Raw genomic sequence first — 23657 nt, 5'->3', positions numbered from 1 at the left:
GGAGTTCGATGTGCGATTCCGTGAACTACATGTTAATACAAAATATATCCGCCTTTTCCAGAACCCCTTTGTTTCTGACATGGATGAAGCCGAGCCTTCTTATCAGTTTTAGTTGGCTGAGTTACAAAACTGTGATGTCCTGAAAGATGCATTCAAGCTCAACAGTCCCATTGACTTCTATGCCCCTCTCCCAAACAACACGTACCCTAACATTAAAAAACATGCAATGAAGATGTCAACACTTTTTGGTAGCACTTATATCTGTGAGCAAACCTTTTCACGCATGAAACACCTGAAAACTCCAATGAGATCAAGATTGACATAAAACAGACAATTTAATGCCACCAATCTCGTGCCCATAACAAATGCGATTGCAATGGAGAATATTTATTGCCCTTAGGTGAGGCATAGCAACATGTAGACATGTAGTTTTCAGCTTTGCAAGGCAGTCATCTGGAATAAGACACACGACTTAAGATAACGAAAGATATACCGCAACAAATCAAAGTAATTCAAAGTGCAAAGTACAGGTATATGTGTGTGTGTGTGTGTGTGTGTGTGTGTGTGTGTGTGTGTGTGTGTGTGTGTGTGTGCCTGTGTGCATGAGGGGGGGGACGTTGTTCCTGCTGGGTCGGGGGTAGATTTCATTCACAGCTCTGGAGAAGAAGCTGTCCTGATGTTTGGTGATACTTGACACAATGTTTCTATACATTTTCCATTTTCCTCCACTGAGATGGAGGATGCTCTCTTTTGTGGCTCTGCAGAAGGTGCTGAGCAGCTGAGAGGAAAGTGTTAACCGTTCCAGCTTCCTTAGCAAGAAAAGTGTTCCTGGTGTTCAGGACATGGTTGTTTGAACACAATCCTGTCAACTGCTAGATTTCCTCTTTGCAGTGAATCTTGTTGTTGCCTGAGATCAAACCCGCCACAGCGGTGTCATCCATAACTTCACTGCTGTGTTTGTGGAGTGGATGGCAGCACAGTAATGAGTGGAAAGCTTGAGAGCTGGGCTTACCACACAGCCAAGTGGCATACCTGTAGCAGGCAATGTCCAGTCTACAATTCTTACCACTTGAGGCCTGTTGGTAAGAAAGTCCCTTATCCATAGAAGTGGTTATACCGTGAAAGCCAAACTGAGGTCCAGTAAAGAGCATTCGAATGTAGGAGTTAGGATGCTGCAAGTGGGTCGAGGCTGTATGCAGCACTATTGCATGTGTCACTTTGCCAATGATCTAAATGTTATTTCATCCTCCACTTAAAACAGTTTGTTACCGTTGAAATGCAGCGTTACAAGACTTAAACTGATTGGCATGAGACTTGCCTCATTATTTTTAGCAATCAGGGATTGATTTTGTATATTGTACCAAACCTAATAATCGTATATGTGAGTCTTTTCAAGATAGAAAGAGGACACTGTGGTGGCTAATAATTGTTAATTAAACAGGCAACAATTAATTTATGTCGATGCCTATAAAAAAAAATTCAAAATGTTATTGTCAACAAAGGTATCTAAATCCTACTGATGTTCTTTTCTCTTTTAATTAGTGTGTGGCAATTCACTAGCAGCTTAACTTGTACAGGCAAATAATAAAATGATTTATTATTGAATAATTTTTTTATTACTTCATCCATTACATATACATTACTTTCCTACATTTTATAATAATCATCACCAAATTTTATTAAAACATTCCTAAACCCTCACCCAATATTTTCTGTAAAGTATCATAGACAGCCCTGTCTTTCCCAAGGACCAGCCTTTAACCCCTCCTGTATACTGGGCATGGTTTGAACTTTCATCACATAGACAGGCATGGAAGATTGTTTGCCTTCTAACTCAACAGTATTGTATGATTTATGACCTTTTCTATGTGCATTTGGTACATTAAAGCAAATAAAAAATAATTAAGAAAGGTACACAATCATGACTTATCCTATCCAATTACATCCATCCATAATTTAATGCTTCTCCAATAATTCAGTGACATGGAAGCAAAATAATTCTTGAATATTGGAATCCTGAGGTGCTCCTCAGCCGTCTGAGGAAAATAGTCCCTCCAGCATGTCCTGGCTCTACCTTGGGGCCTCCTCAATCCCAGACCTTACCTGACAGTACTTAAAAATGGTCAAATGGCCTCTCCAAGCACACCAAGTCCATGTAGATCTGCTAAGTGAACTCCCGTACACTCTCCTAAAAGTGTAAAGCTGGTTACTTTTCTGCTATCAGGAGCAATTCATTGGACCCTTCTATCCAGGACCCCCAAATAGAAGGAAGAAAGAAAACACTTGTCATATTCAGGTATACATAATGCACAACTTCAGTGAAATTTGACCACTTCATTTAACCCATCATGGAAAATGAAAGAGAGGCAAGGGTCGATGAAAGAGATCAGTGACTGCAAAGTAGTTGTAGGTGAGAGCATAGCCAGACAGCATAGGATGGTGGTTTGTGATGACTCTGGTGACGAGGAAGATCAAGGGGACAAAGGCCGAGCAGAGGACAAATGGTGAAAGCTGAAAAGGAAGGAATGTTGTATGGTTTTCAGGAAGGAGTCGAGAAAGGCTCTGGGTGGTCAGGGAAAGCTTCCAGATGATTGGACAAATACAGCTAGTGCTATCAGGGAGACAGGTAGGTGAATACTTGGTGTGTTATCTGGAAGGAAAGTAGATAAGGACACTTAGTGGTGGAATAAGGAAGTGCAGGAGTATATACAGAGAAAGCGCTGAGCAAAGAAGTAGTGGGACGCTAAGAGGACTGACCTGTGAGGATGTGCATGGAAATGCATGGGAAAGAGTAGTGTAATCTAGTCTGAGAGCGGAAGTCAGCAATTGTGAATAGCAGTATGGCTTCATACCAGATGCAGATGCAGTATTTGCTTTGAGAATGCTAATGGAGAAGTTCAGAGAAGGCCAGAGGGAGCTGCATTGTGTTTTTGTAGACCTAGAAGAAGCATATGACGGGCTGCCAAGAGAGGAGCTCTGGTATTGTATGAGAAAGTCTGGAGTGGCAGAGAAGTACGTTAGAGTGGTGCAGGACTTGTATGCTAGCTGTGAGACAGCGGTGCGGTGTGCAGCAGGGGTAACAGAGAAGTCCAAGGTGGAGGTGGGACTCCATCAGGGATCAGCTCTGAGTCCCTTCTTGTTTGCAGTGGTGGTGGACAGGCTGACAATGAGGCTAGACAGGAATCTCCATGGACCATGATGTTTGCAGATGACATTGTGATCTGTAGTGAGAGCAGAGAACAGGTTGAGGAAAATCTAGAGAGGTGGAGGTACGCTCTGGAAAGGAGAGGAATGAAAGTTAGTTGCAGCAAGACGGCGTATATGGGTATAGGGGTTTGGGGAACATGTACCTCAGTGGTAGAGCGCATACTTTGCATGAGGTCCTGGGTTAGTCCTCGGCATCTCCACTTTAAGTCTCTTTGGATAAAAGCATCTTCCAAATGACTGTATTCTGTTTAGTGTGTTGCTCTGCAACCCTTCGACAGGCTAGGAAGAGTATGGAAATTGAACCAGGAATGTTTGGAGGCAAAGGACCAGGAGCCTGAGTACAGGAGTGTGTTGGAAAGGTTTGTTGAGTGGTGTGAACTTGACCACATGTAAGTCAGTGTAATGAAGACAAAGGAGTTGTGTATTTTAGAAAACAGAGGACCCCATCCTCATCAATGGGACTGACGTGGACATTGTGGAAGAGTATTGCGTGGGCGTCCATGTAGACAATAAACTTGACTGGAGTAAAACATTTACAAGAAAAGCTCAGAGGACTCAGGTCTTTCAACATATGCAGAGTCATGCTGCAGATGTTTTATCACATGGTGGTGTCCAGCATCATCTTCCGCGCTGTAGTGTGCTGGGGCAGCAGGCTGAAAGCAGCCAATGCAAACAGAGTTAATAAGCTCATCAGAAAGGCCGTCTCTGTCCTGGGAGTTGAATTGGACTCGTCAGTGGAGTTCTCTGAGAGGAGGATGATGAAGAAACTGCTCGGTATCAGGGATTGCGCCTTTCACCCCTTGCATGCTGTACTGAAGTCCTACCAAAGCACTTTCAGCCGTAGACTGAGACCACTGAGGAGCACCACAGAACGCCACAAAGAGCTTTCTTACCTGTTGCCATCAAACTATATAACTCCTTCCCTTTCTGCAAAAAGGAAACCTGACAGCAATAAAATCAATATCATGTTTCAAGTGACTGGCTGTAATGTGATTTTGTAGAGGTGTCATCCAGGACAGTTACACAACGTCCAGAGCCTTGAGGAACTCAAGGCAAATCTTAACCATTCTTCAGGCCTTGCCAATGTGGAGCTTTTGAACCACTTAGTTTCAGCTCCAAAAACTTGCGAACTCACCCCTCAGTCCCCAAGAACTACCTCTTCTTCGGAGGGTGTGTTGGTGGGTTGAAGTCAGCTGCCGGTTCTCCAGGGCCTCAGCAAATTCCTCCTTCGCCCAAGTATTTGCATTGGGGATTGCCAAAGTCACATTCCGCTTGTCCCCTCAGTACCTGTCTGATGCCTCTGTTGCTCCACAGCCAAAAAAGGTCTAACAGGACTTTTCAGCCCTCCCTGTCCACCAAGAGGTTCAGAAGTCCCCCAGTATAACAAAGGAGTCCCTGGTGTCCTCTACCACCCCCTCCAATGGATACCAGAAAGGGAGGACATTCTGAGCTGATGTTTGGTGCATAGGCGCAAACAGCAGTCAGAGTCTGTCCCACAACCTGAAGGCGGACGGAGGGTACCCTCGTGTCCAGGTTAAACCCTAACCCACCGGTACTGTGCTCCGAGGCAATATATATTCCCACACTTGCTCAGCACCTCAGACTGTTGACAACTATATAGTAGAATAGAGTCCAACTCCTCCCGAGGATACTGTTTCTGAAGCCTAAGCTGTGCAACCAAGTGAATCTAATTATATCTAGCCGTAATCTCTCAGCCTTGTGCACTTTGTCCCTTACCCACCAGATAGGTTACACTCCACATCCCTATAGATATAGCAAAGGGTGGGGTTTCCAATGTCCCCTCTTTTGGCTACCACCCAACTTACACTACACCAGAACCCCTTGGCCTCTCCTACGGAGGTGAGCCTGTGGGAAGGGGCCCCAAGAAGACCTTTAAGGCTGTGCCTAGCAGGCTCCTTTGGTGCAGGTCTGGGCACCAGGTGTTCATCACTGAGCCCCAACCCTGTGTCTAGCTCCCTGTGAGCTGTGTCTGTGCGAGGTGAAGTTAAGTCCATCAGTGTTTTTCATATAGGGGTCTTCTGAACCGCACTTTGTCTGGTCCCTCACCTAGGACCTGTTTGCCTTGGGTGACCCTACGAGGGGCATAAAGCCCCCAACAACTGAGCTCCTAGGAACACTGGGACACGCAAACCCCTCCACCACGGTAAGGTGGCAGCACAAGGAGGGGAATATTGTGAGTATCACATCTGAATATCACATTAGCTCATAGTGTCCAGGGATGACTTTTTTAAATCTAGTGTATTACAAATAATCAATAAAAGACAAAAGTAACAGGGGAGAAATTACTACTGCATCACACTACAGCAAAATCAGTCTGCATTCTATTAATCGTCTTAGGCTCCTCTACTTTCAGAGTAATGTGTAGTTTTCTGCTTACTGCTTAGCAGCTTATCACTGCTTTAGTCCTGGTTAAAGGTGGAATTTGGAATTTTTCAACAAAGTTAGAGTTGTTCATTGTCGTTATTGATTCATTGCTGTCGCACATCGCTGTTGCATATTGCTGTCGCACATCGCTGTCGCACATCGCTGTTGTACATTGCTGTTGCACAAAGATTCATCTCAACATAATGTTGTTACGTATTACAATAACAATATGTATAGATATATAAGTGACGTGCGGTGAGGTTCATGGCTGGTGAGGCACTGACGTAATCACAGTCAGATTTACAAACATAGGAACCCTACACAGTAGCTTATTCACCATTTTATTGGCAGCAGTTGACGTGTTTTGTTAAAAATATCATATCAGGATTCTTTAGATATACAAACTGTAGCATAGAAAAAAGCACATGTAAAAAAAAAAATATTATCTCTTACCTTTACTTTTAAATGAAGTCCCTGCGCCACTCCTTCTAAAGCATCGATAACTTGTTTGTAGAAGTCTTCCTTTTCTTTCTTCAGTTTTAAAAGTCCTTGGTCGTCCTTGGTAGGTCCTGTTCTGACTGCATGTTTTGTGTCTTTTCGGTGCCGAGAATGACAGCTCTACGAATGCTGTCGTAGCCAGAATGGTAACCACCGGCCGAAGCAACTTTGTCGCCTCGGGAACAGTTTGAATGAGATCCTTCTGGGCCAAAAAGTTGAGAAGCTGCTCAGAAGATTTACATTCATTCCTCACCGTTTGTGAGCTATGCAGCCCAATGAGATCGACAAAAAAATAGCTGGATGGCTGCACTTGACTTGCTAACTCTTTACTGTAGCTTGCTGTTGCTAATTCTATTAATCTGTAGCCGAGTAGTAAGAAGGATCCCTGGGATCAGCGGTGCCCCCTAGCATGAGGCACCGTCTCCGCGTGCCTCAATTAGTGGCTTTTCGCAGTCATTTTATGATTACAAGAAACATGTTACAGTTGTTGACGAAAAACATTAGACACATCAGCTAAACTATGGAAATTTAGTTCATATATTAAAAGTTTTTTTTCAATAGTGACATTCACAGAGACAGCAATACGGTCTCAGTACCTAGCATGGCAGCACAGTTAGCAGAATCATTGCGCAATCCATAGTGGGCTCAGCTGGTTGCCGCGTCACCGCAAGTCTCGTCTCCATACTTGAATGGTAAATGTGAATTTTTTAAAGCAATTTTGAAAAAAATAATTAAAATGGTGAAGCTATGTGGAAAATAACTTTATAGTACAAATCACTAAATGAATATGATCATTTAATTTATTTTTTCATTTTGCATTTTTTTTTTTCTGTGATGACAGGTGAGGCCCGGCCTCCCCTGCTTCTACTGACAGCAAGTCACTGTCATATATTCAGTATACAGGACTGCCATATATCCAGCAAAAAAACATACAAACAAAACAGACCAAAGTGTCTCCATTTTTAGCTACAACCTCTTCAGAATGTTACATTTGGTTTGCAATGTATGAATTCGTTCTCTGGCTCAAAGTGGTTTCCAGTTTGATTCTCTGTAATGTGCCCCTATGATTTATTTACACAGAGGCAATATATTCTAGATAATTTAAAATAGGGTCTGTTAAGCATAAAACAATTGGTAAATCTAATGTAGCATAATGTAACAGTGATGTAAACTGGCCAGGACTTAGTGTAACATTTCCCAAAAAAATAGCTGAATCTCCTATTCTGTATCAAGAATTCTCAGCCTCAGACTAAAAAAAGAAATCTCATATACATATTCTGTTTTAGCTTACTAAGAAGCATGCAAATTTGTTTTTTTTGGACACACGTACATGTTAAATGTGCATGTACATGCATCAATGTAAGATGTTGGCTGGCCCACAAATGGAAGTAGATTTTGCTGACTATCTGACTAATTGAGAGAGTGAAAAAGACCATATAGGAGTCAATTGTGTTTCCCATATGAAAGCTCTTTATTGTTCAGTTGAAAATCCTTACAAACAACATTCCTTGCACAGGAAAGCTTTCAATAAGACAGTGTTTGGTAAAATAAAAAAAAAGAGGCACTCTCCAGGGCCATATTTAAATAGCATGGTTTTTTGCTCATTTTGGTCATATTTTTGGTGACATGGTTAATTTACTTGATATCTTTCATAGAACAACTTTTGTGGGGCTTTCATGAAGATTTCAAATTTAGTTTAATTCTAACAATGAGGTCTATGTTTCATCAGTAAAGAAAATATGACCACTGCAAATGTATCTTTAAATGTCTATTAAAGTGGGATTTACTTCAGAAACTAGAGACAACATTTTAGTTCATGGAGCTTTAATAAGGATACAACAATTGAACTGTTAGATGTATAGATGTGATCTTTTCTTGCATTATTGCAACTTTGACACTTTATATTTTATTTGCATTTCTTATTCTCCCTCCTTCCTACTATTATCTATTATTGTTATGTTTAACTTGGAACTCAGGCACAATTATTTCCTTTCAATTTCAATTTCAATTTCCTTTCCAACAATTTCCGGGATAAATAAAGTTGTTCTTATTCTTATTCTTATTCTTATTCTTATTCTTATTCTTATTCTTATTCTTATTCTTATTCTTATTCTTATTCTTATTCTTATTCTTATTCTTATTCTTATTCTTATTCTTATTCTTATTCTTATTCTTATTCTTATTCTTATAAATGTGTATTCATCGTGCCCACATTGACCTCAATGGGGAATGCACTCATTATTTTTAGGAATATGCAGCCTCAGGGTGGCACTGGCTGGTGTCTCCCCGAGCCAGCCTCGGGCGGAGGCAAGGGCCAGTGTCTTCCTGAACCGGTCCTAAGCCCGGATAAATATAGAGGGTTGCGTCAGGAAGGGCATCCGACTTCAACTTTTGCCAAAACCAAACATGCAAATCAGTCATTATAACCATAATGGGTAGATTTGGTATACAGCATAGGAAAGCAGAGACAGATGGTGGTAGATTTTGCAAAGAAAATGGAAATGGCTATAGTGAACCCTTTTTTCCAGAAAAGACAGGAACCAATAGTAACTTATAAGGTGGAGGTAGGAGCAGGCAGGTAGACTACAACTTGAATAGACGAGGTAACCTGAAAGAGATCAGTGACCGCAAAGTAGTTGCAGGTGAGAATGTAGCCAGACAGCATAGGATGGTGGTTTGTAGAGTGACTCTGGTGACAGGGAAGATCAAGATGACAAAGGCAGAACAGAAACAGAGAAATCCCCCGGACAACACGTCCGGGTGATTAAGGATAGAGAGGAAAATGTTTTGACAATTGCTAGAAGAGTAATGGGCAGATGGAAAGAATACTTTGAAGAGCTGATGAATGTGGAAAATGAAAGAGAGGCAAGGGTAGAAGAGGTGACTATTGTAGACCACAAAATAGCAGAGATTAGTAAAAGTGCAGTGAGGAAGGCATTGAAGAGGATGAAGAGTGGAAAGGCAGTTGGTCTTGATGAAATACCTGTGGAGGTGTTGAAGTTTCTAGGTGAGGCAGCAGTAGAGTTTCTGACTAGTTCATTCAACAGGATTTTAGAGAGTGAGAAGATGCCTGATCAATGGAGATGAAGTGTGATGTGCCCATTTTTAAGAATAGGGGGGATGTGCAGATTTGCGACAACATAGAGGGATAAAGTTGATGAAGTTATGGGAAAGATTCGTGGAAACTAGACTGAGAGCAGAAGTCAGCATTTGTGAACAGCAGTATGGCTTCATGCCTAGAAAGAGTACCAAAGATGAAGTATTTGCTTTGAGAATACCAATAGAGAAGTACAGAGAAGGGCAGAGGGAGCTGCATTGTGTTTTTGTAGACATAGAAAAAGCATATGACGGGCTGCCAAGAGAGGAGCTCTGGTAATGTGTGAGGAAGTCTGGAGTGGCAGATTAGTATGTTAGACTGGTGCAGGACTTGTATGCTACCGGTGAGACAGTGGTGTGGTGTGCAGCAGGGGTAACAGAGAAGTCCAATGTGGAGGTGGGATTCCATCAGCGATCAGCTCTGAGCCCCTTCTTGTTTGCAGTGGTAATGGACAGGCTGACAGATGAGGTTAGACAGGAACCTCCATGGACAATGATGTTTGCAGATGACATTGTGATCTATAGTGAGAGCAGAAAAGAGGAAGAGGAAAATCTAGAGGGTTAGAGGTATGCGCTGGAAAGGAGAGGAATGAAAGTTGGTTGCAGCAAGCTAGAATCAATCATTATACTCTCATGTGTGAATGAGAGGAACTCAGGTGGAACGGTGAGGCAACAGGGAGTGGAGATCCAGAAGTTGGAGGATTTCAGGTACTTGGGGTCAACAGTCTAGAGCAATGGAGAGTGTGGAAAAGAGGTGAAGAGATAGGTTCAAGGAGGTCGAAATGGGTGAAGAAAAATTTCAGGGGTACTATGTGATAGAAGTTTATTGGCCAGAATTAAAGTAAGGGGGACATGACAGTGGTGAGCAGCGATGCGGTATGGAGTAGAAACTGTTACAATGACCAAAAGACAGGAGGCAGAACAAGAGGTTGCAGAGATGAAGATGTTGAGGTACGCTTTGGGAATGACCAGGATGGATAGGATCAGGAATGAGTCTCTCAGAGACCTTTGGAGAGAAGGTCAGAGAAGCCAGACAGAGATGGTTCGGTCATGTATGAAGGAGGGATAGTGAATATATTGGTGGAATTGGAGGTCTCAAGGAAGACCAAGGAGAAGATTTATAGACACAGTGATGGAGTATATAAAGGTAGTTGGTGTGAGAGAGGAGGATAAAGACAATAGGGTTATATGGAGAGGGTTGATTCGCTGTGGCGACCCCTGAAGGGAGAAGCCGAAAGGCGAAGGAGTGCTTTTAGTTTAAATTTCTGCTGCTTAACAATATTACCTATTCATGTCTTTTCTCTCTGCAGCTCCAACTGCCCCCCATTTTTCCTGCATCAATTATTTAAGCATGCATTACTTTTTGATTTTGTTGCACTATTTGGCAATGCATGGGATGCTGAGAAATGCACGTATCTCCGAAAAAAAGGACTAAAAAATCAAACCTAATAATACATAGAGTCCTTCAATATATTTTAGAGCAGAACATTACAAATTTTCTAAAAGGTTCATGTTTACTTAGTTATTGAGGGAAAGGCTTCTGAAATTTTACTGATAATATATTTGATATGTAGATATGAATGATATGTAGCCTTATCATTATAAGGTCACACTTTCCTTTCAGTTGTATTTGTACATTTGATTTTAAAGGTGGGATCACCATTTTTCTACAATATCCATAGAGTTTAGTAATTTTTTTTTTTTTTTTTTTTTCAATATCAAATGACTGCACAGGGATGCAGTGGACGGTGCTTCTGCCTCAAAGCAATTAGGACCCTGGTTCAGTTCCTACAAGTGGCCTTTGTCTGTGGACTTTCTCTCCTAGTGTCTCCTGTTTCTTCCCACAATCAGTTGTCAATATAACGTCCAGAGTATTCCCCAAGTCTTGTCCAATGACAGCTGGAATAGGGTACAGCATTGCCATGACTCTGAGTGCACAATAAGAGGTAGATAATTAATGAATGAAGTATCAAATATATGTGTCTATAGTTCCACTTATCCACATGTCCTGCAAATGTTGCTTCTGCTTTAATTGTAGATAGTGTTTTTATTTTGAATCAATTCTTTACTACTATTTACTTTTTGGGTAAACTCAGCCATGATGATATGTATAGCTCAATTATGTGAATGACAGAAGTTGTTTTGATGTGCATAGTGACATCAGGCATTTTACTTACCTTTTTTTTCTTGAAAATGTTTCACCTCTCATCTGCGAGGCGATAAGAGTCAAACGACTTCAAGAAGAAAAAGAAAGTCCAGTTGCCCAGATAAGATTGGACATGGCCTGGATAACTTACAGCCTTCACAACCACATAAGCATTTTCATTTATCTTTTGGGTCAGTAGTTATCAATAGTGGCCTAGTCATCAGCAAAGGTTATTAAAAGAGATATCTGGATAAACCAAGCCAAATGTAAAAGCGGGTAGCTAAACAGAGCCATTGAGTTATTGTGTTATTTGTATTCTGATTAGTTGATTAGTCATTTCAGTAATTGGTTTCTATTGGACTATCAAAGAAGTTAGTTATAGCACTATTGATGGGTGGATTTGGATGAATTATAAGCCAAAGCAGTCTTCAGTAGTGGGGCCCAGGGGTGGATGAGGTCTGCCCTGGGTTTCTCAAGGCTCTGGATATTGTGGGGCTCTTCAGGCTGACATGCCTCTCCAGAGGCTGGACGTCGGGGACAGTGCCGCTGGACTGGCAAACCGTGGTGATGATCCCCCTTTTTAGAAAGGGTGTCGTGCAACTACAGGGTGATCACACTCCACAGTCTGCTGAAAATTTCGTCCTATAGATCGGTGCTGGAGAGAAGGATCCACCAGGTCATTGAACCCCGGATCCAGGAGTGGTTTTCGTCCTGGTCATGAAACAGTGGGCCAGCTCTATACCCTCAGCAGGGTTCTCGAGGGGGCATGGGAGTTTGCCCAACCACTCTACATATGTTTTGTGGATCAGGAGAGCAGCTTTGGATCTGTTTGTGGATCTGGAGAAGACATTCGACTGTATCGGATCCTGTGGGGTGTGCAACGGGAATATGGGGTACCAAACCCCAATACTTTCTGTCCCTGTATGACTGGTGTCAGAGCTCGGTCCACATTGCTGGTTGTAAGTCTGATTTGGTTCCAGTGAGAGTGGAACTCTACCAGGGCTGCCCTATGTCACTGATTCTGTTCATAAATTTCCTGGACAGAATTTCTAGGCGTAGCCAGAGCATTAAGGGGATATGATTTGGTGGCCACAGGGTCTCTGCTTTTTGCAGATGAAGTGTTTCTGTTGATTTCATCAGTCCATGATCTCCATCTCTCACTGGAGCGGTTTGCAGCTGAATATTAAGCTGCCGGGATGAGTAGCAGCACCTCCAAATCCAAGACCATGGTGCCCACTCCGGGTTGGGGAAGAGGTCCTACCCCAAGTGGAGGAGTTGGCTGGAGCATATGGAGCCGGAGATTGACAGTTCAAGTATCTTGGGGTCTTGTTCACGAGAGAGGGAAGGATGAAGCTGGAGGATCGACAGACAGTGATATGAACTCGGTACTGGTCTGTCATGGGGAAGAGGGAGCTGAGCCAGAAGGTGAAGCTCTCAATTTATCGGTCGATCTACGTTGCTACCCTCACATGGTCACGAGCATACTATCTCCAGCGTTCCATGCACACAACAAAGCTGAACTGTAAATAAATTAAACATATTTATTCTATTTACAGTTCAGCTTGGATTTTATTTCGTGCGCAGCATAGATTTCCTGTGCACGGAGAATGCGCGATTGCGCAAACATGTGTCTAAGCAGGAACAGTGGTCACGAGCTGTGGGTAGTAACTGAAAGATCGAGATTGTGGATACGAGCGGCCAAAATGAGTTCTCTTTGAATAATGGCCGGACTCTCCCTTAGAGATCAGGTGAGAAGTTTGGCCATCCAAGAGAAGCTCAGAGTAGAGTTGCTGCTCCTCCACAGAAAGGAGTCGGCAGAGGTGGCTCAGGCATCTGGTCAGAATGCCTCTTGGATGTATACTGGGCATGTCCATCTGGGAGGAGGCCGTGGGGAAGACCCAGGACATGCTGGAGAGAATATGTCTCTTGGCTGGCCTGGGGATGGCTTGGAATCACCCCAAAAGAGCTGTACCATGTGGCTCGGGACAGGGAAATCTGGGCCTCTCTGCGGGGGCTGTTGCCCCCACGATAAGCAGCGAAAGATGGATGAATGGATAAGTCAAGGTACATGTATTAAAATTGCTGGTTTATTATTATAATGATCAGGGGCAAAGTCAACCAGGGGAGGTTGAGAAAAGCTCTGGGTGGTCGGGTGATCTTCCAGATGACTGGACAACTACAGCTGATGTGATCAGGGAGACGGGTAGGAGGGTACGTGGAAGGAAAGTAGATGAGGACACTTGGTGGTGGAATGACGAAGTACAGGGGTATATAGAGAGTGTGGTTTGCAAAGAAGAAGTGGGACACTGAGGGGACTGAGGGGACTGAGAGCATACAGGAGTACAGGGAGATGCAGCGAGAGGTGAGGGTAGAGGCAGCAAAAGCCAAACAAAGGGCATATGATGACTTGTATGCTGGTTGGGTTGTAAGTAGGGGGATGGATTTATACTTTGAAGAGCTGATGAATGAGGAAAATGAAAAGAGAGAGAAGGGTAGAGGAGGGGATTATTGTGGACCACAATGTAGCAGTGGTTAGTAAAGGTGAGTTGGGGAGGGCATAGAAGAGGATCAAGAGTGGAAAGGTAGTTGGTCCTGATGATATATCAGTGAAGGTACAGAAATGTCTAGGAGAGGCAGCACTATATTTCTTGGTTCGATTATTAAACAGGATCTGAAGAGAGTGAGAGGAGGCAGAAGGAATGGAAAAGAAGTGTGATGGTGCCCATTTTTAAGAATAGGGGATATGTGCAGAATTGTAGTAACTTCAGAGGAATACAGTTGATGAGCCATACAGTGAAGTTATGGAGGTTATGTGATGGAAGTTATTGGAACCTAGATTGGGAGCAGAGCGTTTGTGAGCAGCAGTATGGTTCTACAGATTTACTTTAGGAATGCAGGTAGAGAAGTACAGAGAGGGTCTGAGAGAGATAGAGCTGGACTGTGGCTTTGTATACATAGAAAAAGCATATGGCAGGGTGCCGAGAGATGAACTACAGAGTCATATAAGGAAGTCTGGAGTGGCTGAGAAGTATGTTAGACTGACGCAGGACATGTATGCGAAATGTGAGACAGTGGTGAGGTGTGCTGTAGGTGTGAGAGAGAAGTTCAAGGTGGAGGTGGTACTGCATGAGGTGTCAGCACTGAACCCCTTTGTGTTTGCAGTGGTGCTGGATAGGCTGACAGATGAGGTTAGACAAGAATCTCCATGGTCTCCATGTCTGCAGATGACTTTGTGATCTGTAATGGAAGCAGAGAACAGGTGGAGGAAAATCTAGGGAGTGGAAGTATCCCCCTGACAGGAGAGGGATAATGGTTATCTGCAACAATAGTTAATATATATGTGTGAAGGAGAGGGACCCAAATGGAGAGGTAAGGCCAATGGTAGTGAAGATAAGGAAAGGGGCGCATTTTAAGTACTTAGGGTCAGCAGTCCAGGATGATGGAGAGAGTGGAAAAGAGGTGAAAAACATGTTCAAGCAGGTTGGAACAGGTGAAGAAAAGTGTTCGGGTTCATGTATGATAAAAGAGTATTATCCAGAATTGAAGGACAGATGTGCAAAAAGCTATAAAGTGGCGATAAAGAAGGATTTTAAGTACTTGGGGTCAACACTTGAGAACAATGGAGATTGTGGAAAAGGGCTGAAAAACGTAGGTTGAAACAGCTTGAGAAAATGCCAGGGGTAAAGGAAAGGAAAATAAAAGACAATGGTCAGACCGTGATACTACATGGTTGAGGGATGTGGCAGGGAAGAAAAGACAGAAAGCAGAGGTAGAAGTAGCAGAGATGAAGATGTTCTCTTTGGGAGTGATGAGGACAGATAGAATCAGGAATGAGTGGATTAGAATGACAGCACATGTTAGATGTTTTGGAGATAGGGTCAGAAAAACCAGGATGTGATTGTTTGGTCATCTACACATAATAGATAGTGAATATACTGGCATAAGGTAGCTGGAGCTGGAACTGCTGGGCAGGAGTGACAAAAGGATGATATGGCCATGACCAGGCTATGATGATATAATGGTTTTATTTTTGTCCTCTAGGAATAGAATTCGTGATAGAAATCGTGATGTACTTAAAGCATTCTTTATTGTAGATTAATCTTGTGTGTACATTTTGTAATAAATGCACTTTGATTGGATATTCAGTGTAGATATTGGAGGTCGAATGATATACTCAAAAGTTCTATAAAAGTTTTCCCTCTCAAATTGAATGAACATCAAAAAAGAAAGATCCATTACTTTTCAGAAATGTTATTTGCTGTCAGTGGATGTTAAAAATAAATAAATAAATAAATAAAATGATAAAATTATAAAAAAAGATGTTTAATGGCCATTGACTTATTTGAGTTAATACTCACTACTACTTAAGCCACTGTCAAGTGAGGATAATGCATGCATAGGTATAATCACAGGTATAGCCTTGTGAAATTATTGAAAAAAAAACTGCTACTTTTCATGACAGAATAAAACTATTTATTTTTCACATAGGAAGAGGCTCACAACCAAAATTAAAATGTTGACCATTTGAAAGTCACATTCAAATACAGGACAACAGATGGAAATTAGCTATGAGCTATAATCTGGTACAAACATCTCTGCCTCTGTGGTTAATGTATTTGTACACTGTCCTAATAAACTTCTAAATAAACAAACAAACAAACAAACAAACATTGACATATATTTCTTACCCGACTTTCTTGTTTCAACGTGTCCTGTTTCTTTGGAACAAAATGGGGGGACACAAAAATTCACCTGACTTTGCCATCTCCGCTGTAAGGATTTGTCTCTGTCCTTGTGAAATATTATGCTACAATCATCTGGCCTCACAATCTCACCGTCTAACATGATTCATCAATTTCGCTTAATACACACAATTTTGAAGTAAATATTTATCAATACAGTGTAGCATCTTCTTCAACAATATTCCTGCAGAGCAGACAGTGGACCGAAATAAAAACAATATGCCATACTAGTTTCATTGTCTGATGGCAGAAACAAAATGCAAATTAGGACCAAGTAAATGATGTGCTCAGCAGCATTTAAACACAGTGGAAGTCTTACCGGAGAGATAAAAGGTGGCTCAAGGTTGGGTGGTGATAATTTAAGAGGTTACTAGGAGGCAGTAGAAAGATAACTTTGAGTCAGTATCAATGACCAGTCCGTGATGACCGCAGAAGTCCACTCATAAAAATCTGCTCAGTTTCAGATTGGGGGGGGGACGTTGTCGTCGTCGTAGTAGTAGTAGTAGTAGTTGTAGTATTTAATATATCTGGAATGCACAATCCAATGGGATACTGGGCAATGATTGTCCCTCTTGGATACAAATACATACTAAAAAAAAGATAGATTTGATAGATATATTTAATCATTCCAATGTATGCATGAATATTTATTATGTTGTGAAATCTTCCCACTGGATATTTTACTGATCTTTCATTTTATTCTAACCTTTTTTGTCGTTTTGCCCTACAGAACAAGATCATCTTGGACCCGTTGACATTCAGTGAGGCACGTTTCCGGCCCTCTCTCGAGGAGCGTTTGGAGAGCATCATCAGTGGTGCTGCACTCATGGCTGACTCCTCTTGCACTCGAGATGACCGCCGTGAACGCATTGTTGCTGAGTGTAATGCTGTGAGACAGGCCCTCCAAGACTTGTTGAGCGAGTACATGAACAATGTGAGTTTCCTTTTTATTTATTTTTATTTGATAATCAGCCTTGTGTGGTAGGGCAGCACAGTGGCGCGGTGCTTCCTGCTTCCATCTCACATAACGAAGGTCCCTGGTTAGATCACAATAGGGAACCTGTCTGTGTCTCCAGGTTTCTTATGGTGTCTTCCAATAGTCTAAAATCATGCAGCAAGTCAACTGAAGGTCCTGAATTGCCCAGATGTATGAATGAGAGAGTGAATGGTTGTTTGTCCCTGTATGTGGTGAAGGACTGGTGACTGTATCCTGCCTTTCACCTAGTGACAGCTTGGGTAGGTTTCAGAACCCCATGAGCAGGATAGCGGTAGCGAAAAAAAAAAAAAAGTCATCTGCTCGTCTAACAGTTTAACATATGAAAAAATAATCTTAGCTTCTGTCTAGACTGGTGCATTAATCATAATAGGGAGAACATTTATTAAATTAGTTTAGTACAGCGAAATAAATGACTTTTCAAGCTCCCTCCACCATAAACAATGGAACTACATTGCTTGATATGTATGTACTTGTGGACCCACAGTGTTACAACATGGGTTTAATATTGCTTTATTTTTATAGATTTCTCTGTCAATTTCAATTTTTGCAATTCCAAGAGTGTGACAGACTGTGGCAGATTAAATGGTAGCTAGTATAAGATAAGGGAACACTATATTTTGCTTGACATCACACTTTTGATTTCATGATTAAATATGGATTTTGTTATTTGTGGTTCCCATCATTAACCCTAGAAATACCTTTAGAAACATACAGCTCTAAAAGAGACCCAGAAATAAAATACATAGCTGCTTGTGACCATATTTGGACCAGAATGATCCCTTGAAAAGCAAATGTTCTTTGTGTTTTAGGCTTACATCACAGAATATGACAATCCACTGCACACATGTGACTGAAGGACTGTATATAACTTAAAGAATTTAAATAAATATATGTCCACTACTGTTTATATATTTTTTTACAACAAAAAAATGTATCGCTTGATATTTTAACACTGCTATGCTTTATTCATATTGTAAAGTGCTTAAATTAAATTAAAGTTTTTTTAAGCTTAGATTTAATGAAAACTCTGCTCCGAGCTTTTTTCCAACATGCAACAAATTTCCTTTATAACCATGAGTGAGGTATCTCTGACTTATGCTTATCATTTTGCTGCTGGTTTAGTGAAGAGTCTATTAGATAGGGATTCTTATTTGATTATAGATCTTCTCTGGTTATGAATGCATAAAGACAGTATAAGAGCAGTATCTAGATTGTGATGCATCAGTGTGTCTCTGAATCCTCATTTCATGTCAAATCTCAGAGCATTGTTGTCTGTGCTTTGTTTCTCAGTATTCCCCAGTGGATGCCAGTTAACTGTGCAAAGTCCTGATCAGAACGTTGTCAAATGTCTCTCTTTTGCTTCCTCTTGAAACAAAAGTCAGGTGCATGTTAATGAACACCCATGCCCATCTTCCTCTTACGATGTGGCGGCTTTTTTTGCTAAAGTAATTGTGCCTTGGTTCATTAGGCACTTGAGTTGGTTATGGAAGATACAGCTGGGGGACTGTTGACAGCCCCTGGCTGTTCTACCAAGGAACAGAGAGTAAATCATGAGGACACAAAGAACAAAATGCTTCCTCTTCCCAGCTCAGTATCACCAATGAGGCAAAATCAACATCCAAGACTGAATATGGGGGCTGTCCCTGCCGAGCATGCACAAGTAGTGATTCATCAATAATAAATTATGTAAATCACTCCATAAGCTGTAAATATATAAATGAATATAACAACTGGTGCAGGATAAGCAGCAGAAGATGACTGGATGGATGGCTATCAAAACTGAGGCATTGCTGTGTTTGGTCACAAGTAGGTATTTCTTCTCCATGTGACTGTAATTAAGTAAAAAAAAAAAACAACGGCAAAAAAACAACATATGAGGTTACTTAAGTAACCGGTGTCTGCTGTTTTGTCTCTGGTTCTGAACCAGATATATTATTTAACACCTAAATGTTTACAGTCAAAATTGCGCCGAATGAGTGAGTGAGTGAATTGTGGTTGTGGTTGTTCTCTGTATATGTGGCCCTGCGATTGACTGGCAACCCATCTGGGGTATACCCTGCCTCTTGCCCGATGACAGCTGGGGTAGGCTCCAGCATCCCCCATGACCCTGAGTGCAGGATAAGTAGCAGAAGATCGATGGATGGATGGATAGACATGAGTAATTGGTTAATGGGTTTGATTTTGCTTTAATAATATATTTGCATTGTCGATTTGGGCCTACCTTTGTTGAATTTTCATGTTCCCCTCATGCCTATATGTGTTCTCTACCTGTTCTTTGTCTTGCTCAAATAATTCCAGATCATGCAATATGATGACTTAGTTGTTTGTTGTTGTGAATAAGAGAATGACAAAATTCTCAGACATTATAATCAAGTAAATCTTTATCACCACCAAAACAAGGTTCTGTTGCATTGTATGTACTTTTGCAAAACTTCCTGCAAGTAATGTAAGGACTTGGTTTCCGATATGTGTCTCTTGCCTTTTTTCACTTACACCACCTACTGCCTCCCAGGACAGAATTTTTTATTCGAGGCTTGAACACCAGCAGAAGGTTAATCAATGTGGAAGCTAGTAATAAATTAGGTTCAAGTGACAGAAGAATGTCCATACCTGTCTTGGCTCCTGGTGATCTGTGATTGGTGACACCGAGCCTGGCTCCCTAGCTGGTGCTGAATCATCAGGAGCAGCTGATTTAGTTACGGCAGCTCAGACAGGGCCAATCTATCAATTGATCAGGGGAGTAATGCATTACCAGCTTGGGTCAAGGAAGCTTGGACAGAATATAGCCATAGCCAGAAGCTATGGCAGATGAAAGGGGCAACTATGCATAAGTGTTAGTAGCAAAGAGAAGGATTTAGGGAGTGTGAATGTAAGCAGACTAATCTCGCTGTTAGCAGGATGTGGCATATGAAACTAAACAGGGAGTGTTGGCTTGGATGATCATTAGGCGAGAATACTGATCCTTCCAGAGTTCTCAGAGATCCTGATCTAATAGGTCTGTTTGTTTGTGTTTCTCCATTCTTGTGCTGTCTCAATGAGTTCATATTTGTCTTGTAAGGCAAGCATTGTATGAGTTATATTTACAGGGCAGCATATGGTAAAGTGACATGTAGTGATAATATAAAGTGCTGAACATTTAACGAGAAATCAAGATTCATGGATATAAGTCTTGTGGTCAATTGTGGTTAGGAATCCAGTGGTCTGATCTGTTCATCACAAACGTACAGATCTCACTTTGCAGCTATGGTCTTCTACCATTTCTAGACATGTTAGCAGAAAGAACAACAGGTTTTTCATTACACATACTTGTTTGAATTATGATTTTCTTGCGACTTAATCTGATCATATGGTGTTTATTTGGAAAAAAAGAAAAAAAGGCAATAACTGTTTTGTAATATAATCCTAGTCTATGACAAAATCCATGGTTCTTCATACTTCTACACACTTCTGCCTTCTGCATTGCTGTTCACAAATGGACCGCAAACACACTCTATATTCACAATTTATCTCCTTCACATCACATCTCCCTCCTTTTATTTCTTAAAACATTAATGCATTTTTTAGTACATGCTATGTGGACATATCAACCTTCAGCTATACGTAAATAATAACCTGATTATTAATATAATTTGATTGTGGAAAATAATGTGTGAGCTAAATCCTGTTAAACCCTTTGGGACCTTTTTTCTTGTGACTGCTCTTGTGATATCTGTGCTGAGCATGATCTTATTCTGTCAGTGGGTTTGAAAATAAATAAATAAATGTATATGTATGTATTTGCTTTGAGAATGCTAATAGAGAAGTACAGAGAAGGCCAGAGGGAGCTGCATTGTGTTTTTGTACACCTAGAAAAAGCATATGACAGATTGCGAAGAGGGGAGCTCTGGTATTGTATGAGGAAGTCTGGAGTGGCAGAGAAGTATGTTAGACTGGTGCAGGACATGTATGCTAGCTGTGAGACAGTGGTGCGGTGTGCAGCAGTGGTGCGGTGTAACAGAGAAGTTCAAGGTGGAGGTGGGACTCCATCAGGGATTAGCCCCTTCTTGTTTGCAGTGGTGATGGACAGGCTGACTGATGAGGTTAGTCTCCATGGACCATAATGTTTGCAGATGACATTGTGATCTGTAGTGAGAGCAGAGAACAGGTTGAGGAAAATCTGTAGGGGTGGACGTATCCACTTGGCAGGAGGGGAATGAAGATGCTGCATGGGCTAGAAACAGTGATAATGATGAAAAGACAGGAGGCAGAGCTAGAGGTTGCAGAGATGAAGATGCTAAGGTTCTCTTTGGGAGTGACCAGGATGGATAGGATCAGGAATGAGTCTATCAGAGGGATGGCTCATTTTAGATATTTTGGAGAGAAGGTTAGAGAAGCCAGACAGAGATCGTTTGAACATTTTGGCAGATGGATGCTGGAATTGGAGCTGCCAGGCAGGAGATCTCAAGACAGACCAAGGAGAAGATTTATGGACCAATTGAGAGAGGATATGAAGGTAGTTGATGTTAGGAGGATACAGAGAATAGGGTTAGATGGAGAAGGTTGATTTGTTGTGGCGATCCGTGAATGGAAAAGCTGAAAGGAGAAGAAGAAAATATATATATATATATATATATATATATATATATATATATATAATGACGTATCAATAATTATTAATTCCATATAATTCAAGATAGTGTTTTAGAAATAAATCAGAGCATCAATTATGATACCCCAATACCATCCATTATTATTATTAAACATAAACCTGGAAACAAATTTGTTGTGGTGATGTTTTGCATCACACCAATTTAACAGTGTAATTAGTCTTGCTCTCTTTGTTGCTTCCTTACTATCTAATGTATCTGCTCTCATTCTGATTTGCTTCCTGTTTTTATGTCCAGATTTTAAAATTCAGTTATCTCATAACTCCTGGGGCTATACTGGATTACAATTATTCTGAGAGGCAAACATTTTCCCCTGTTACAGTTTTTGTTGTATCTTTAGTTTATTTCAATTATTTTACAATCTTCCAGTCTTCTTATCATACTGCCCCCATACTCAGCACTTACACTTTGTTTAAATGGCACAGGGCAGGCGATAAATCATCTGTTCTCAAAAGCATCCAGTGTCGCCCATACCATCTACATGACAAATTGCAATCCACTGTGCACCAACACATCATTCACTTTTAACAGCTAAGCTTTCCCTGTAACTGAGGGCTGAAAAAGGGATTGTCCAGCAGACCTAGGTGAAAACTGTTAAACTGTTAAAGGATCAAGGGAGTGCCAACATCGTTCATTCCAATTAGTCTTTAAGAGCTGAAACAATTAACAGTGGCATTCATCCACTAAACCAAAAATCTCAGCTGCATGTGAATGGGTCAAATCTGAAAATATAAATATGTTTTTCATACTTTTTAAGAGCTCACAGCACCCTGGTGCCTCTATGTTTGATTTATATTTTTGGGCTTTGAAACCATCAGACAGAATCCACACATCACAACCCTTTAGCACAACTTCTTACTGAATGTTTACTGCTTAGATGAAATTTGTTTGGTGCAGTTTTAACAAAAAGTGAAGATGATTTTTAATTGGACCCCTCTGCACCACCCAAATAACAAAAGGCTGAGTACATGAACAGTCTCCACACAATAAGCAAGTATGTATGATTTCATTTTGACTTTTGAGGTTTTTTTTTTGTTTTTTTTTGGGTTTTTCTTTTTGCTTCTTCTTTTGTGTTTCTTCTTATTTTTCAAACTTTCCCTTTCCATTTTGGTTTTAAATTAATAAATATTTAAAATTCCTCCAAGGAAGCGCCTTTAAAAATAACCAGTTAAACACACCTGGAATTAGAAATAAATAATCATCATTATTTTAATATTTTTTCTTTTTCAAAATGTTTGTAGCTCTTGAAAACATTTCATTTAAAGCCATGTTCGACCAATGGTTGGTTGTTTAGTCCATACCCCATGAACGTTCTAGGTTTGGTGGAGTTGACTAGGAAAAAAGAATGTGTGTTTCATTCTCTTCAAACACTTTTTCAGATGTCAACTTTTCCCAAAGCAATTCACAAATGAAATTTCCTGAAAATGCTAATTCAAACCTGTTTTCAAACTCAAATGTGCATGCAGGGCTCCACATGAAATTATCATCATTAGGGGTGAGATTTCATCAAACATAATGAAATTGATTAGAGGTTGATTCATTGAAATTATACACATTTTCATCATGAGTGGGACTTGTTCCATGCCTCCATTGTTGAGGTGGCATACCTGAGCTATGGCTGAAAGATAATAACCTTTCGAGGTGATCATCCACACAGACTCATTTTGGGCTGTTCCGGCCTGTTGGGCACCAGAGGCAGCTTACAGGAACTGGCAGACCAAGCAGTATGTAGTTTCCAATGTCCCTGACAGGAAATCTCTGGTATGGGAGGAGTTTCGTGAGGCCATGGAGAGTAACTCACGGAGAGTCTCAAGGACATTGTGGTCCACCACTCTGCAGCTTGGGAGCTCCGTTTATAGTGGGGATGGTGTGATGCTGATCTTGATTCTAGACATTGTGGATTTGCTTGGACATTGTTTTCCCTTTGTAGTTCGGCATTT

General features: G+C 41.1%; 1 protein-coding gene across 3 annotated transcripts in view; it reads left to right on the top strand.

Annotated features, from left to right (window-relative positions):
• The window catches only part of ctnna2 (catenin (cadherin-associated protein), alpha 2), a 270175-nt gene that overhangs the window by 63605 nt on the left and 182913 nt on the right, over positions 1 to 23657 (top strand). For 2 of the 3 annotated variants that reach the window (XM_086156790.1, XM_086156789.1), the window contains exons 7-8: positions 5279 to 5401; positions 16805 to 17008. In XM_086156790.1, coding sequence (XP_086012916.1) covers positions 5279 to 5401; positions 16805 to 17008 — 327 coding nt within the window. The remainder of the gene's footprint in view (positions 1 to 5278; positions 5402 to 16804; positions 17009 to 23657) is intronic. The other variant, XM_086156791.1, reaches the window with a different exon arrangement.

The sequence above is a fragment of the Fistularia commersonii genome, chromosome 12 (assembly GCF_037954325.1).
Source record: "Fistularia commersonii isolate RoL2024-O1a breed Wild chromosome 12, RoL_Fcom_v1.0, whole genome shotgun sequence".
Taxonomy (NCBI): Eukaryota; Metazoa; Chordata; class Actinopteri; order Syngnathiformes; family Fistulariidae; genus Fistularia; species Fistularia commersonii.
This window is presented reverse-complemented; position numbering and strand designations above follow the sequence as displayed.